A 14828-nucleotide genomic window follows, 5' to 3' on the forward strand; every position below is an offset into this window, starting at 1 on the left:
CCACTAAGTAGCTGCTAATATATCCTTGCAAGCTAGCTAGCTTTTTTGCATCTGTAATGGGTAACTGCAAATGTATCGCCAGTTTGCTGGATGGCATTTGTTTTGCCACTAGCTCACTTCTGTTACCAACACATGCTAGGCTAGGTGCATTCTGTGCAAAAATACGTTTAAGCTATGCGGGTTACGGCTGCGTGAGAAGAGCCTTAAAGGTCACAAATGTGGCCCAGAAATGTTACAATGTTTGCTATTCCTGATTGTAATACAGCTGGATCTCCCAACCATTCCTATGTTTATTTATTTTTTCTGTCTTAAATTTAAGTCATTAAAGGGGTCTTTAAAAGTCTTAAATTTGACTTGCTGAAATCTGCAGACACCCTGTAAATTACTTATTTACTTATAAAAAGCTATGGAGCCAAAAACACAAAGGACTCATTTGATCTACATTATTTGGTGGTTTTTAGACTTCTTTACCAGGGAAACCAAGAAGCGTGGACGGCACTGTGCTCAGCTGAAGACGTCTCACCTTGACTCCATACTTGACTTTACCAGCGTAGTGTCTGATGATGAAGGCGGGCTCCATGACGGCGGGGAACTCGATGTAGCTGTTTCCTTCATGCTGACGCTTGAACTTGTCCAGCAAGGTCTGATTGGAGGCCTGGGGGAAACTACACAGACAGTTTTTAACGTGTAATCTCTGCCGCGGTTAAGCTAAAGCCTTGAGAGCGTCGAACAATTGGAACAAACAGAAAAATTTTTAAGTGACATACAGTAGCTCCCTCAACCTCAACCTACAGTCAATGTTTGCTCAGGTTCATGTTACATCTGCTTTTGACCGGCGGAGCATTAGGCCCTGCGGCTTTCAAAGGGAGCTCGAATCAAAAGAAGGAATACCTAAAACGGATTCAGAAAACTTCATTCCTCAAACAGGAAAATATTCCGCCACAAACTCGCCATTGTGGCCCAAATCTAACCAGTCCCCCCTTTTTTTTGCACATTCTTCTTTGGTGGTTTCACCTTTGATTCATGGGCATTTATACCCATCCGCTACAAACCTTTCGCTGGCTGGATCAACATTCCAGGAGATGTTTTATATCATCTAAACCTCTCCTCCCATCACCTCGTAAAAACACTGCAGGTTAAAGTATATTCTCAGGGGTTAAAAAGTCCGGTACTCCCCACTTTTCCACCCCCACATGGCGGTAACCTAATCCGTCTCTCAAGAGGCCCCGGACCTCTGCTAGATTCACTAACTGTGAGTGATGAGATCTCTAAGCATCTTCCCTTCTCTCCCTATATAGTGTGTTAGCATAAAGCTTGCTCAGTAAAACGTAGTCATACAAAAACCGAATCATGGGCCACATCACAGTTTGCGTAAGATCAAAAGTACACCCTTATTTAATTAGAAGATTTATCTATCAGGACATTGTGAAACAATATTTCCTTTATCAGGTTCTCAAACTGTCAAAATCTAATCTGAAGGGAACAACAACAAAAAAAGTAGACAGTTTACTGGTTTGAAGCACAGATGTGTATTAAATGGGTGGTGTATTTTTCAGGCACATAGTGCCATTTTATAGCACAAACAAACAACTATGTTACCTTCAGTTACAGAATGTTTCTGTTTATATATGTCAAACATGAGCTAAAGGAAATGTAACTTTGCAATTGAATGACTTTAAATTAGGCCTCCGTCTCTTTAAGAAGCTCCTGCTCTTTCTAAGTCACTTCAATATTTTTCAATAACCCTAGCCCTCCAGTGAAGCCCAGGCCCTGATGTCTAAACCCCTCCACTGTTTTCACATCGACTGAATGAGAATCTGTCTGACTCCACAGCTGAGACGTACTTGCACTCCTCGTCCAGCAGGTGGAACAGAGCCGTGGGTTTCTTGCTGATGAGGTTGAGGCAGCCGCTGTTGTCGCTGTAGTCAATGTTGTGCCACGTGATGCCCTCAGCCCGGTACTCCTCCTGGAAACAGAAGCGACAAATGACCTCCATTAATGAAAAACACAAAGTTGTAGTCAAGTAATGAAGATTAAAGTAGATCTGAATAACCTAGTAACTGATTCTCATGATGTCATTACCTGGTCGCTATGGAGATATTAAAGACAATTCCCCAGGTTATATGTTTCACTTGGCAGCTCTTTCATGGTGTACCAGTGGTGGGCACACCTATGCTAATCCGCTAATACACTAGTAGCTTAGCAAATTTTCGCTTAGCATTTTTGCTAACTTTGAAAACGTTAGCACACTTAGCTTCCCTTGAAATATTGTTTTCTATATACATTGTAATAATCTAACATACCCGGCTGTTTTGTAAACCTTCTGTTGAACAAAGTTTGCCATCGGTATTGGACTTTCCGTTAACAACTGTACATAAACAAAATAAAACAGAGAAGATATAAATATAAATACAACACATAAGGCCTTTGTAAAACGTAAATTATAATGTCAAAATTAAAGTGGCGCTCAAGGGCTGCAGTCTCTCAAGAGAAGATGGAAGTTAGCACTTTAGCTAGATACCGTGTTGGCGTAGCGCTTTACCGTTAGCTTAACTAATCTCTATGATTGGAGCTTTAGATTTAGCACAGCTAACATTTTAGTTAGCGCTGGCCACCACTGATATTTACTAAAGCAGATTCAAGTAGCTTCAAGTCAGTACCTGAGACAGTGACTATGACAACAGCAAGTAACAGGAGTAAAAAATGTTTCATATCTATGCATTCTTTCCATGGTATCAAACCTAAAACCCAGAGAAAAAATAAAAAAAGATAGAAGTGCACCCAAAATCCCAAATCAGAACAATTTAAAAGGCCCTGCAGCATATTAACCGTCAGTCAAAGCGAACCGCAGAGCTGCTTTCCTCTGGAGACCAGTTCCAGCTCCGGTCATGTCCTCGTATTGTCCCCAGGGAGGAAAGAGACACAGACTCCTACAGCTTGGACGTGAAGTAAGGGAGGAACAAAAATGTGTGGGTTGGCTTGTGTGTTACGTTCCCCTTTACAAGCGAGGATGGTGTGTTCAGGCACATTTGACAGAGGCATGTAAACAGTTCTCACTCCGGCAGCTCACCTGTCACAGTGGACGGCTGACAGAAACCAAGACCAGGTGAGCTCAAAACGATCAGCAGTAGCGAGGCAGTGAGCTGAGTAGGGAACTGCTATCAGGATAATCAACAGAAAATAATAATAATAATAATAAGAAAAAAAACCTTAAAAATCTTTAAAAAACAACTAATTGCTAATTTTTCAGCCCAATAAGACTGGGCCCTGAATGAGGGCTAAGCTAAAAATAAAACCTTAAATTGAGGTAAAATGCATTCATTCCTCTTATGTGAAGAAATAGTACCCCTTAGAAAATTGCAAGAGGCCCAAATAAAAGTAAAGATTTAGTTTTTGCTTTTGACAAAGTCATTGTTGCCTGTGCATGCTCAACAAAGAGGTAAAGACAAGAGAACATGCTGCTAAAGATGGTTTCTTTCTAAACCTGGACATGGCTACTACCTGAACACAAATTAACAAGTGAACTAGAAGTGAGAACTAGGATGGACTTAAAGTTTTATCACAATATTTTGGCACTACTGTGGTAATAAAAAAAGTATTACTTTTTGTTTAGGTAACTAGACTGAATGTACGTCTGTGACTGCATGACAGCGATCAGAGCCCCGAAAACACAAATACTGCTCTTGAAAAGCATTCTCATTTGTAATACACTCATTTAGACCATCTGTCACAAAAAAGTGCAGAGTGTCTGCATTTAATTCCATTTTCTAATGTATTGATGCTCTCATTGAGCAAACAATGAAGAAAACAGTAAAACTAACAATATGGACAGGGTTGTAGGGTTTAAACATTAGGCTATTTGAAATTTATTGTGACGATGATAAATCAAAGTTCTTATCAGAAATGTGTCACGATAAATGATAAACGATACGATAAATGACCACCACCCAGTAAGCTCAGCAGGACATTTTAAAGTGACATTTTTAGCCTACATTTTTTTTCTGTGCATTATAATTTTTTGTCAACATTTTGTGAATGGTCGCAGATGGCGCTACAGTGCATCCTTCAACTTCAGCATGAAGAGAAATCAAAATGCTGTGGAGCAGGAATTTGCTCGGTACATTTGATGCATTTGTTCGGGGTACTTTTGTTTCTCCAGGCATGCAGCGGTTCTCTATTTAGCTCGCCAAAAAGAATAGCTAATGATGCGGCCTGAGAAAACAAGCTGACACAGGAATAGAGCAGACGCAGAAATGCGTGTGTGTGTTTGAAATACAAGCCGAACCAGTTTCAGGGCAATAAAAGGAGGTATGACAACCATCCGCAACATGTGCCACCTAATAATCAAAACTGAAACAATATTTAAGGCATATCCATGCATCTACCCCGTTTTTTTTTTACCCCCCTTTTAATGAATCACTGTCGGAGCATTCGGAACATGTGGAGTTTTTATTTTTTAAACAGAGGTTGCAGTACATCATACGCAGTGAAAACAGAACCATAAAAAATAGCTGCATGCGCGTGCTCTTGCTTAAACCACATCAAGGCGAGAGCTCGGCGATGCCTGACGGTGTTCAGCTGGTGAAATTTGTTGTGTCTAGGAGCCACTGCGTGTACACACGTGTGGACTCAAACAGAGAGAGAAAATTAACTGCAGACACGCGGGTGGAGAGATAAACACAAACACGCACACACATCCGTTTTATTGCAGAGCACGCAGCACGCTAACGTAAACAGACCGACCCGGCTGTGACTCAGTGCGCGAGGCATTTGGAGACCGTGGTTCGGTTCCGCTTCGACTCAACAGCAGAAAGACTCGCGCGCTGTTATCGCGAGTCCGGCGAGTCCCGGACGGACGGCGGCGTTGAGAACATTTCAGGAATGAACCCTTAAAGTTCCGTTTAAGCTCTTTGCTCTTCCTCAGCTGATCGACTCAAGTTAATGTTTTAGTTAACAAGGACACATAATGATAATGGCTAAGAAAAGTTAGCAAATACACTCTGTAAGCTAGCTAAAACTAACCGAGTTAGAAAAACAAAAAGTCACAACAAACTGAAATTAAACTATAATAACAAAAATAAAAAAAAAACACAAAATTACTGTAACTGTAAGACTTTCATTAAAGGTCTTTGAACTTTTCAAACACCGTCTGAGTGGGTTTCACTTCGCCCAGCTGAGATAAAGCTCAATTAGCCACAAAAAACGGAAGCCTGATGAAAACAATGCTAATTCCACTGGAGAGCAAATGACCAACATGCTGCCAGATGGACAAGAAAAAGAAAAAAAAAAAAACAGCCACTGGACATTTTCCCAACTCACCCAGAATGTCCTCACAAAACGACAAACACAAGCAGCTTTTTTATTCCTGAATATCAAGGCTTCTCAAAACAAAGGCTAAATCAAACATGCTGGACATCTAAATATGGAGATTTTGCTCTAAAACACAAGTCTTATGTTTATATAGTTATTAAGATTGCTCTTTGATTCTGAATTTACTCTAAAGTTTGAAAGGTTTTCACCATCAGCTGACATTTCAAGGTAATAGATAAAATTCTATTGAATATAATCAAACATTTACAATTTATTGGACATATCAACATGCCATTGCAAATTTTAATTACTTTTTAATGTTATTTATTTATTTAGAATAAAATCTACCCTTCCTAGAACACATCAGTCCTTTTCACAACAAGCTTAAGTCAGTTACTCAGAGAAATTGTAGTTACATTTGTATCTTTCCTCCCTGTTTTTTTAATCAAATTGCTGCTACACAGGTTTTTAGTTTTAATCTGCACAGCTGCAGGAACTCTTCAAAGCAGTGCTAATATGTCACATTGGCTTCTGGATGACTCCTGACAGTCGTGTGAGAGTGAGACTTCCAGCAGCTAGCAAGAAAACTGTATAGCTATTCCATAAATACGGCGCTATATGGAACATGCTGAATTTGAGAATGCTTCCATCCTTCATGAAGAGCTGCGTTCCTGAGAAAATGTGTCTGACAGTGCTGTTAGGAATTCTGGTCGTTAAAATAGGATGCTAAAGCTAGCTTAAAATGCTAACTCTGCCTTTTCTTTCAAGTAAAACTCAGTTTACTTTTGCACAGAGTACAGCTAATGGGCGTTCAAAGCAAGAAAGCCATTAGAAATATCTTGAGCATTGCTCATTTGGTCTTAAATGATTGAATAGGCTTCACTATTCTATAAAGTTTGGCTAAGGCCTGGTAACAAGCTATTCATTGGATTTGGCTTTGTTGGAGCAAAGGTTGCAACGGGGCTGCTGATCACATGATTCTTGATGTGGAAAAACAGTTTCTGTTGCATCAATTTCAATATGGCCAAAAACCACCTCATTTTAACAAAGAACCCCCCCCCAAAAAACAGTGTTTTTTTTCTAAATCTGTGAATTTGTTTTCATAAGTTCAATCGGTTACCTCTTCATGTACTCAGCACATGTCTCTGCCTGTTCCTTAAAACGTTGGAATGAATATGTCCACCATAGCAGATCCCAATCTGCAAGCAGTAATAATAATAATGATAATAAAAAATCCCAACAGGCTCCCGCTGCGGCGAAAGAAGCAGGGAGTCGTGTTGTGGTCGATGAGGTTGGTCAGGGTTTGGATGTGCAGTCGTCCCTCCGTCCGTTAGTCAGCTTTCGTGGGTGTGTAGCACGGTGCCGCGCTCTGGGAAGCATGAATCGTGTTTGGCCCAACGTCCTCAGTGTGGAGGTGAGGAAGGCTGACTGGGCTTGTGTTTGATTTCTTCATTAATTTCCATCTTTCATTAAGCAGGAGTTTGTTTTTTCATTGGGCGAGTTGGGAGAAAAGGGTAGCTAGTTCTGAATGTAGGAAAGCTAAAGAAAAGGCAAGTAGAGTTCAAAGGCCAACTGCACTACAGGAAATCTAATCACTTTAATTGTTATTAGAATAAATTGAAAAACTCCCAAGCGCATTATTGCGTAACCGTGGCAGCAGCGGCGGCCCCAACAGCCAGATGGTTCGTATTTCAGTGAGTCAGTGTGATATCTCGCAGGCTAAACACCACACTGTATTTGCCCAAGGCGGCGGCAAAACGTGTGTTTTCTTAAACTGATACATCATCAAAACAAAGACAAGCAATCTGTTGAACATAAACACCCCCTGCCCTCCTCGGCCCGGTCCGGCTGCGGGCCGGGGTGGGTCAGGAGCTGTTCGTTTTGGCCGCTGTTCCGAAAGAAAAACCCGCTGATAAGGAAAACTGATTGGCTGGAGTCGGGCCCAGAGGAGGATAAAAAAAACAAAAAAGAAATCCCCTCAATTCATACTGAAAATCTTTTTTTTTTCCTGAATCCTGGCAGAAAGCAGATATTTCCCGATATTATTTGTTGACAGAAGAAAGCCACAAATTACAACAGTGGCAGACTGGATGGAGAAGCAACTCTCTACATCCAGTGCCTTGAACGGCTTCCCCTTAAACTTTGTCCATGGGTTGCCATGGCAACCACACACCTCAACGGTCTTCGTTGGGACATTATGTAATAGAGAGACAAAATGTAGGAGTGGAAGTAAAACTGGCACAACGGAAAACCTACCAAGACACGGCCGCCCACCAGGGTCCGTTAGGACCGACCGAGTTTCCAGCCCAAAAACGACGCAAAACTGAGACAATTCGAAAAAAAAAAAATAAAAATAGCAGTCCAAATCCATCCATCCATCCATTTTCTATTCACCCTTGTCCCTAATGGGGTCAGGAGGGTTGCTGGTTCCTCTCCAGCTAACGTTCCGGGCGAGAGGCGGGTTCACCCTGGACAGGTCGCCAGTCTGTCGCAGGGCAACACAAAGACATACAAGACACACAACCATTCACACCTAGGGAGAATTTAGAGGGACCAATTAACCTGACAGTCATGTTTTTGGACTGTGGGAGGAAGCCGGAGAACCCAGAGAGAACCCACCATGCACAGGGAGAACATGCAAACTCCATGCAGAAAGAGCCCGGGCCAGGAATCGAACCCAGGACCTTCTTGCTGCAAGGCAACAGCTCTACTAACTGCGCCACTGTGCAGCCCAGTCCAAATCTCAACCAGTAATTAAATCCATGCTGATAGCAATATAGCGTAAACATAGATCACAACTATTTCGAAAATAATTTTCCTTTAAGCTTTCTAAACATGCACCAAATATTGTGAAAAGCAAACAATTCATTGAAACTTGTGGTTGTAACGTTGTAAAATGTGTGATGTTACATTGCGACCACTGGATAAAATCCAAAAATGAATAAAAGCTGTACGCAGCACTGGGTGGCTATAGCACCGCAGTCGGGCTGCAACTGATGATTATTCTAGTAATTGATTATTCTGACGATTAATCGGATAAAAAAAAAGATCTCTGTCAACAGATTTTTTTAATATAACCTCTTCAGCCTTTTTGATACAGTATTCCTAACACATTAAAATATGCAAATAAATAATTCCTTTTTTAAATAAGTAAATAAACATTTTATTGCCTAAAATTCAGCATTCTTTAAGTTAATTTGAACATGTTTGATATCATAAAATGTCACGCCTGTATATAAATATTTATAGGTTATATTTTCCAGCAAGTTGTCAGTTTTTCAGTCTGTGTGCTGTATTCTTTCTGACAGACGGAAAAAAAATTGAAGAAAACCTGAATCGGCCAACAGCATATGGCTGCGACAGTATGGTTCGTTAAAACCAGAACCCAGAAAAATTCTTCCATCTGAGCCACAGGTGGCCGCTGCCAGAAGCATCCGATCCAAAAGATCAAGGCGTTGGTCGGTTCCCGTCCAGATGACGTCTGTACAACTTTACTCAAACAAACACAAATCACTCCAAGTCCGGTCCCGGACCACTGGGGGCCAGACCGGCCCGTCTCAGAGAGGCCCTGAGCACCACTCCGCCTCAACCGTCATCCTGTAATGTAAACCTGCTGACAAGCAGCTTGCCAAAGGTTTGGAGTCAAACTCCCCCCTCCGCCTCTTCCAGCGATTTCCAGATAACAAACATGAACTCTGCTGGAACAATGCAGGGCACCAACAGGTGGGTTAAGAGTGCTTCTGCAGCCCTTTTCCGCATTTATTTTATCGACGTAACAAAAACAAATGAAAGGTTCATTAAAAGCAGATAACCATCAGGAAGTGGCACAGAGCAACCGACGAGTCAACGATGTTTCACCAGAGGAACGAGTGATAAATCAGGTCGCATTTGGTTTCTGCTTTGCATGCGGCGTAACGGACAAAACAGAAAACCGGGACTCGGTTCCGAACGTCCATCAAGGGTACTGGTTTAAAAGTCCAGTAATGTAACAAAGCAGGGTGCTAATGATTTCTAAACTACTCATTTACTGTAGCTGAACCGGTTTGATAGAAATGCCAGTAGCAGCGTTTGTGTGTGTGCATCTGTACTGAGGCTTGCGGTGCCGGAGGGCCAACAGTCAGAAACGAGACGACCCGGCTGTCGGCACGCAGCGGATTGGCAGTTTTGTGATCTCCACTGACAGGTTACACACTCGTTTACTGCTCTTTTCACTCCCACTCGCTCAGGTTTCAGCTAACAGCAACTTGCCAGAGCAGATCAGCTTTTCAGCACGAAGGAGACAAGATCTGACAGCTACAGCGATACAAGCTAGCTGATCGACGATCATCTCCATGTAGCATCGTCATTTATGTTCCCTCTCCCAGGCCTTTTTTTGTCTCGCTCCTCAGACGGGCGTCTGAACGAAACCCACACACAGATTTACAAGTGGTCTGAAAGATAACGGCGCTTCATGAACATAAAACACAGCGATTCACAAAGCGTCTCGTCTTTTGTCACTGTAGAACTGCAGAGTACAGTGTGTTTTATTGGGATTTGAATGAAGTTGCACACTGGATTGAAAGGAGACCATGAAATTCCTGAAAATGTAAGAAGTAGTAGTCGCTAGTAACTTTGCACATCTGGGATTTTGGTTTGTTCTTATTGAGAAAAAAGTTCAAGCTCAGTCAGACTGAAGACAGAATCTCTGTGGACATCAGTTTCATGTCTTGTCAAGGACGCTCAGTTGGTTTTAAAATGTGAACATGCACTACTCTACCCCATTTCATTAGCTCCAGCTGTATGTTTAGAGTTGAGCCCTTTCTCCATTGTCACATCTTACCCCACATCTTGTGCGTCTACCTTTGCGCAAGCAGTTTCTCTGAAATCTCTCGGCATATTTGTTCGTTGCAGGTACACTCGTTTGCGCACAGTGCCTTGTTTGGACCAAGCCCTAAGGTGGTTCCAAAAACAGGGAAGAACCACGTAACTTTATCTCTGACCCAGTCCGCTTTAACTGAGCTCCGGTTCGTTTGCTTAGAAAATCTGGTTGGTTTGGGGAAGTGTGAAAGCACAATCAAACTTTGATGCCGACCAAAAAAAGCGAACTCTGGTCAACCTAAAGACCTAAAGAACTCTGGTGCAATTCGTATGAATATGTGAATGCCAAACGGACCAGAGACCGCTCTAACAGTAGGAAGTGGACTATAGCGCAGGGCATTCTGGGTAAATACAACCAAAACAAATGCAGGCATCAGATGGTAGCGGGAGAAATGGCTTGTGGTATTTTACCACAGACAAAAGAGAAATCCTACGTTTGCTAAGATCTGACGCCACTCCATTTGTGCTTACAGGTTGTAAAGAAGGAAGTTGGGCTCATTGTCTTCTTTTGAGGTTTTTGTGATGATTGCTTTAATGGTTCTTGGTGCAGCGCCACCTCAGGTGAGGAGGGAAACAGGTTGCTTAAGGCGTTTGGATCATTTGACACAGTGTGGTGTGAAAATGCAACAAATGTTGCAATTTCAGTCCCCAGTCAAACAGAGTCCACTGGAATATCGGTTGGGAGAAAAAAACTCAAACTCAAGACTTTCAATTAGTGAGTTACGATATTTAATTTCCCTTTGGGATAAATAAAATATTTTTGAATTGAAAACAACCAAAGAAACCTGTACAGTCTTCACAAAAAACCTGACAAGCTCACAAGGTGAAGAGGGGCGAACAGCTGGAATCTGTCTACCTCTTAGTCATCATGTGAAGGCAACTGGTTGCTTTTTTTCTTTAGGAGCATCATCATTAAGGGGGTTGAAAGATTGAGACCCCAGAGTTCAGACTAAATGTGTTACCAAAGCCAAGCTACAGCTAACCTGCCACCCTTTCTACCTGACCTTTTTACCTTTAAGAAAGCTAATCTGACGTAGCTGCATACTTGCAGAAGAAAGGTATAAATTTATTATTAAGAACAGGAAAAGCTCCTAGCTTAGGAGCTTTTCTTTTCGTAGCATGGCAACGCTAAAACATGCTTTCAGGAACGTTTAGACGACAACGGGAGCAAACATTAACAGAACGCCTCTTTGTTCCTTCTGTAGCAACAGATTTTTCCTCCCCATACGCTTTGTTGTGTTATTCTTCCTCTGTCAGCGTGGCTGCCTTTGATGCTAGTGCTCTTTATCAACGGCTGCCACCAGAAGGGCCCCTGCCCTGACTTTGCACATCAAAGTAAGTCCGAAGCTTCTCCTATCTGTCTCTGATTGCGCTGCAGCCGATCCAGAGCTTCTCACTATTCAGGAAGTCGTTCATTCCGACACACCAAGCTCAGCTACGGCGGCCGTTCCTTTGAAACGGAGACAAGAGAAGCGGTTCGGCCCCTTTACTCCACCGGCCCAATTTATCACCAACATAAAAGCGTTTCTGAGCAGAGCGCAAGCCGTACAGTGACAGCGATGCATCAAGTGACATCAGTGTGTGTCAAAGTGCTGGAGGCAAACATGGAGGCAAACATGGAGGTATGTACAAGTTCAAATCAGTCCATACGTTAAGAGCAGGAAGTGAGTCGAGTCAAGCAAGAAGAGTAAGGAAAGAAAAACTGAAAAAAGGTGAAAAGTGAAGAATAGGAGAAGAGAAAAAGGGAAAAGAAAGGAAATTGTGAAATACGGTTAAGGAAAAGAGAAAATAGTTTTTTTAGAAAAATAAAGAAAAGAAGAGAAAAGCTAAAGTAAAGCAAAGGATAGGAATGGATTGCAAAGTTCAAACAAGATAAAATAAAACAAGGAGAGAAAGTAAAGAGAACAGTAAAAAAAAATTGGACACAAAGAACGGTTAAGGAAGGAAAGAAAAGTAAAAGAAATGGTAAAGACCAAAGATAAAGTAAAGGAAAAGAAAAAAGCTACGAAAACAAGACAAGAAATGGAAGTAAGAAGGACAAGTATTGTTAAAAGAAAAAAAAATCAAGAAATAATGAAGAAAACTAGAAAAAGTAAAAGTTGGAAAAACATAGAAGAGGAAAGGAAAGCTAAATAAAATAGATAAAAACAAGGTACTGAAAGCAGTGAGAAAAACATTTTTAAACAATATCTAATACGAAGGAGAGCTAATTCTGAACCTGTTCCAGCTTGAAGATGTGTTGGTTGAAGTAGTGTTGGAGGCGCTCGTTAGCGAAGTTGATGCAGAACTGTTCGAAGCTGTTGTTCTCATAATCCTCGAAGCCAAAGATGTCCAGCACTCCTATGGAGAGGATCTGCAGGAAAAAAACATTGACACAATTTTTAAAAATTCAAGAATAAAAACAAACAGGTCAGACATTTTTCAACTTATAGAGTTTGGTAGAATATGTTCCAACACGGCAAACATCAGAGAAATTTATGGCGCTTTATGATCGACTGGTGCTTTTTTTATTTGGATGATTTTAATGGTGCGTTTCTTTGTCTTATTTTTTTTTCTACTCTGTTCTTTACAGCCCCCGCTCTGCAGTTTGCTCTGTGGACGTCAGGTAGATTCATGCAGTCATTTATCACTCCCACCTCCGAGAGGCAGTCACTCGGAGAATGCCTTTAATTATGAAATGGACTACATAAGCTGTTTCCAATTTCATTTCACTTCCTTTAATTCTATCTGTCCATGTTTTATTTCTCTCTCAAGGCCAGCTTTTGGTTTTTTTAAACCGAAAACACACGCCAACACAGGTTGAACATATAAACTCAACGGGGGCACCGTGACCTTGACACAAAGTGCAACCTCATTGGCTCCACACACACACACACACACACACACACACACCGACGCGTACCCACACAGATGATGTCAGTGAGCACACACTACACTGTAGGGAGTAAAATGAGCTGAGGGGAACTTGATGCCATCTGCCCAAATGTCCCTGGCACAGACTGATGAATGCATACACACACACACACACACACACGCACACACACACACACGCCCACACACACCCACACGCATAGACACACACACAGTTTCTAATTTGTTAGATGCTCCCACTGGGCACGACTCGCCAGCTGCCAGTCCAACATGCACAGCACAAAGAGGATGACGAAAAACCAGAGGACTAAAACGGCAACAGGCAGGAGGACGAAACAACCAGGCTGACATCTAAATGCTTCTCCATCAATATGCTAGACTCATTGTACAGCACAAAACACAACTACGCCCTATTACACAAACGCTGCAACGTGACATCATGAGCAACAAGATCCTGCCCCCCCCCCAAACTGTCAAGGCACCAAATCTTAAATGTGTATGATATATAAATGAACTAATTCAAATCAAGTCAGTGAAACGTTTTCCTTAAAAAAAAAAAAAAGCATAGGAAGAAGTAGGTTAGCTATGCTAGCTTGACTTTGACAAATGTAACAAGCAGATGTGCTGCAGAACTCAGTGTTTTTTGGTTCAGTTAGAAAAGCGGAAAGGAAAAAGGCCACACTACACAACAAAGTTAAAAATGTTCAACTTTTATCAAGATACCCAGAGAAATTACCCAGATAATTATCGACTTCAGGAAATTTGTTGTAATTTTTAAAGAAAAATATCTTTTTTTTTAATCTATCTTTTAAGTTTTAAAATGAAGATAAAGTTAAAACTTTTGCAATATAGAAGTTGGAAACTTCTATATCTATAAATTAGTTTACAACTTTGTGAAAAAGAAAAATTAAAACAATCCCACTAGTATTTTTAATATAATTAATGGAAAATCTATTTAATTCATGAAAAACTGAATTTGTTCTGGAATTTATTTTTAAAGCATTAGCTGATTCTTTATGATTTTAAACCAGAGTTATTAAGGGCCACAGGTTGCAGAAACTACAGAGGTTTGAAGGTTTTGTTTAGGATTCTTTCATAAGAAAATAATAAGGAAATTCATAACTTGATTCCTTATGAATCAACTCATTTCAGCAGGGGTTTTGCAGCAATGTGATGAATGTGCATAGTATTGCCAACTGGTGTGCTACGGTACAATAACACATGCAAATGACACAACACCCGTTGGAAGTACTGCTGTGGTCAGCAGTAAAAGCTCAGTGGGTTCATCTCAGTCATTTTACTTCCTGCATCAATTATCCATGTTCCTGTGAACAATGAGAAGCACGTCGTCGTCGTCGACATCAACGTGAAGCGGGTGACAAAGTAACTTCACGGTTCCACTTCTGATTCTGTAGTTATGGATCCGCATTCACCATCAGGGGTCGTCGGTTCGGGTTTTTGAGCTCACCTTTGAGCTGTCCTCCAGGTCCTTGTTGTTGAGCAGGGCGTGGTTCGTCCTGAACACGATCCAGTCAAACAGCGCGCTGTACAGAGACTTGGCCATCGAGTCTCTCACTGTGTTGGCCTGAAAACAGATTCATAGGGTTAGTTTCTTTCGAGCAGGAACACACAGAAACTAGTGTTGGTTGAATGATTTTGTTTGACATCATTTGAAGTTCTAAGGGTTCAACAAAAAGTCTGGATTGGTTAAAAAAAAAACAACTCTAGGAGTTAAATCACAAATCTTAATCTTTGATAGGCTGGTCTTAATAACAAATCTTATTGGATGA

General features: G+C 41.3%; 1 protein-coding gene across 6 annotated transcripts in view; it reads right to left on the reverse strand.

Annotated features, from left to right (window-relative positions):
- Positions 1-14828, reverse strand: part of LOC122835965 (unconventional myosin-IXAa-like) — a 158271-nt gene that overhangs the window by 29084 nt on the left and 114359 nt on the right. For all 6 annotated transcript variants that reach the window (XM_044125479.1, XM_044125476.1, XM_044125475.1 and 3 more), the window contains 4 exons: positions 14507-14623; positions 12386-12520; positions 1845-1966; positions 524-665 (listed from right to left, as the gene is read on the reverse strand). In XM_044125479.1, the coding sequence (XP_043981414.1) occupies positions 524-665; positions 1845-1966; positions 12386-12520; positions 14507-14623 (516 nt within the window). The remainder of the gene's footprint in view (positions 1-523; positions 666-1844; positions 1967-12385; positions 12521-14506; positions 14624-14828) is intronic.

This window comes from Gambusia affinis, linkage group LG08 (assembly GCF_019740435.1).
Source record: "Gambusia affinis linkage group LG08, SWU_Gaff_1.0, whole genome shotgun sequence".
NCBI classification, from domain to species: domain Eukaryota; kingdom Metazoa; phylum Chordata; class Actinopteri; order Cyprinodontiformes; family Poeciliidae; genus Gambusia; species Gambusia affinis.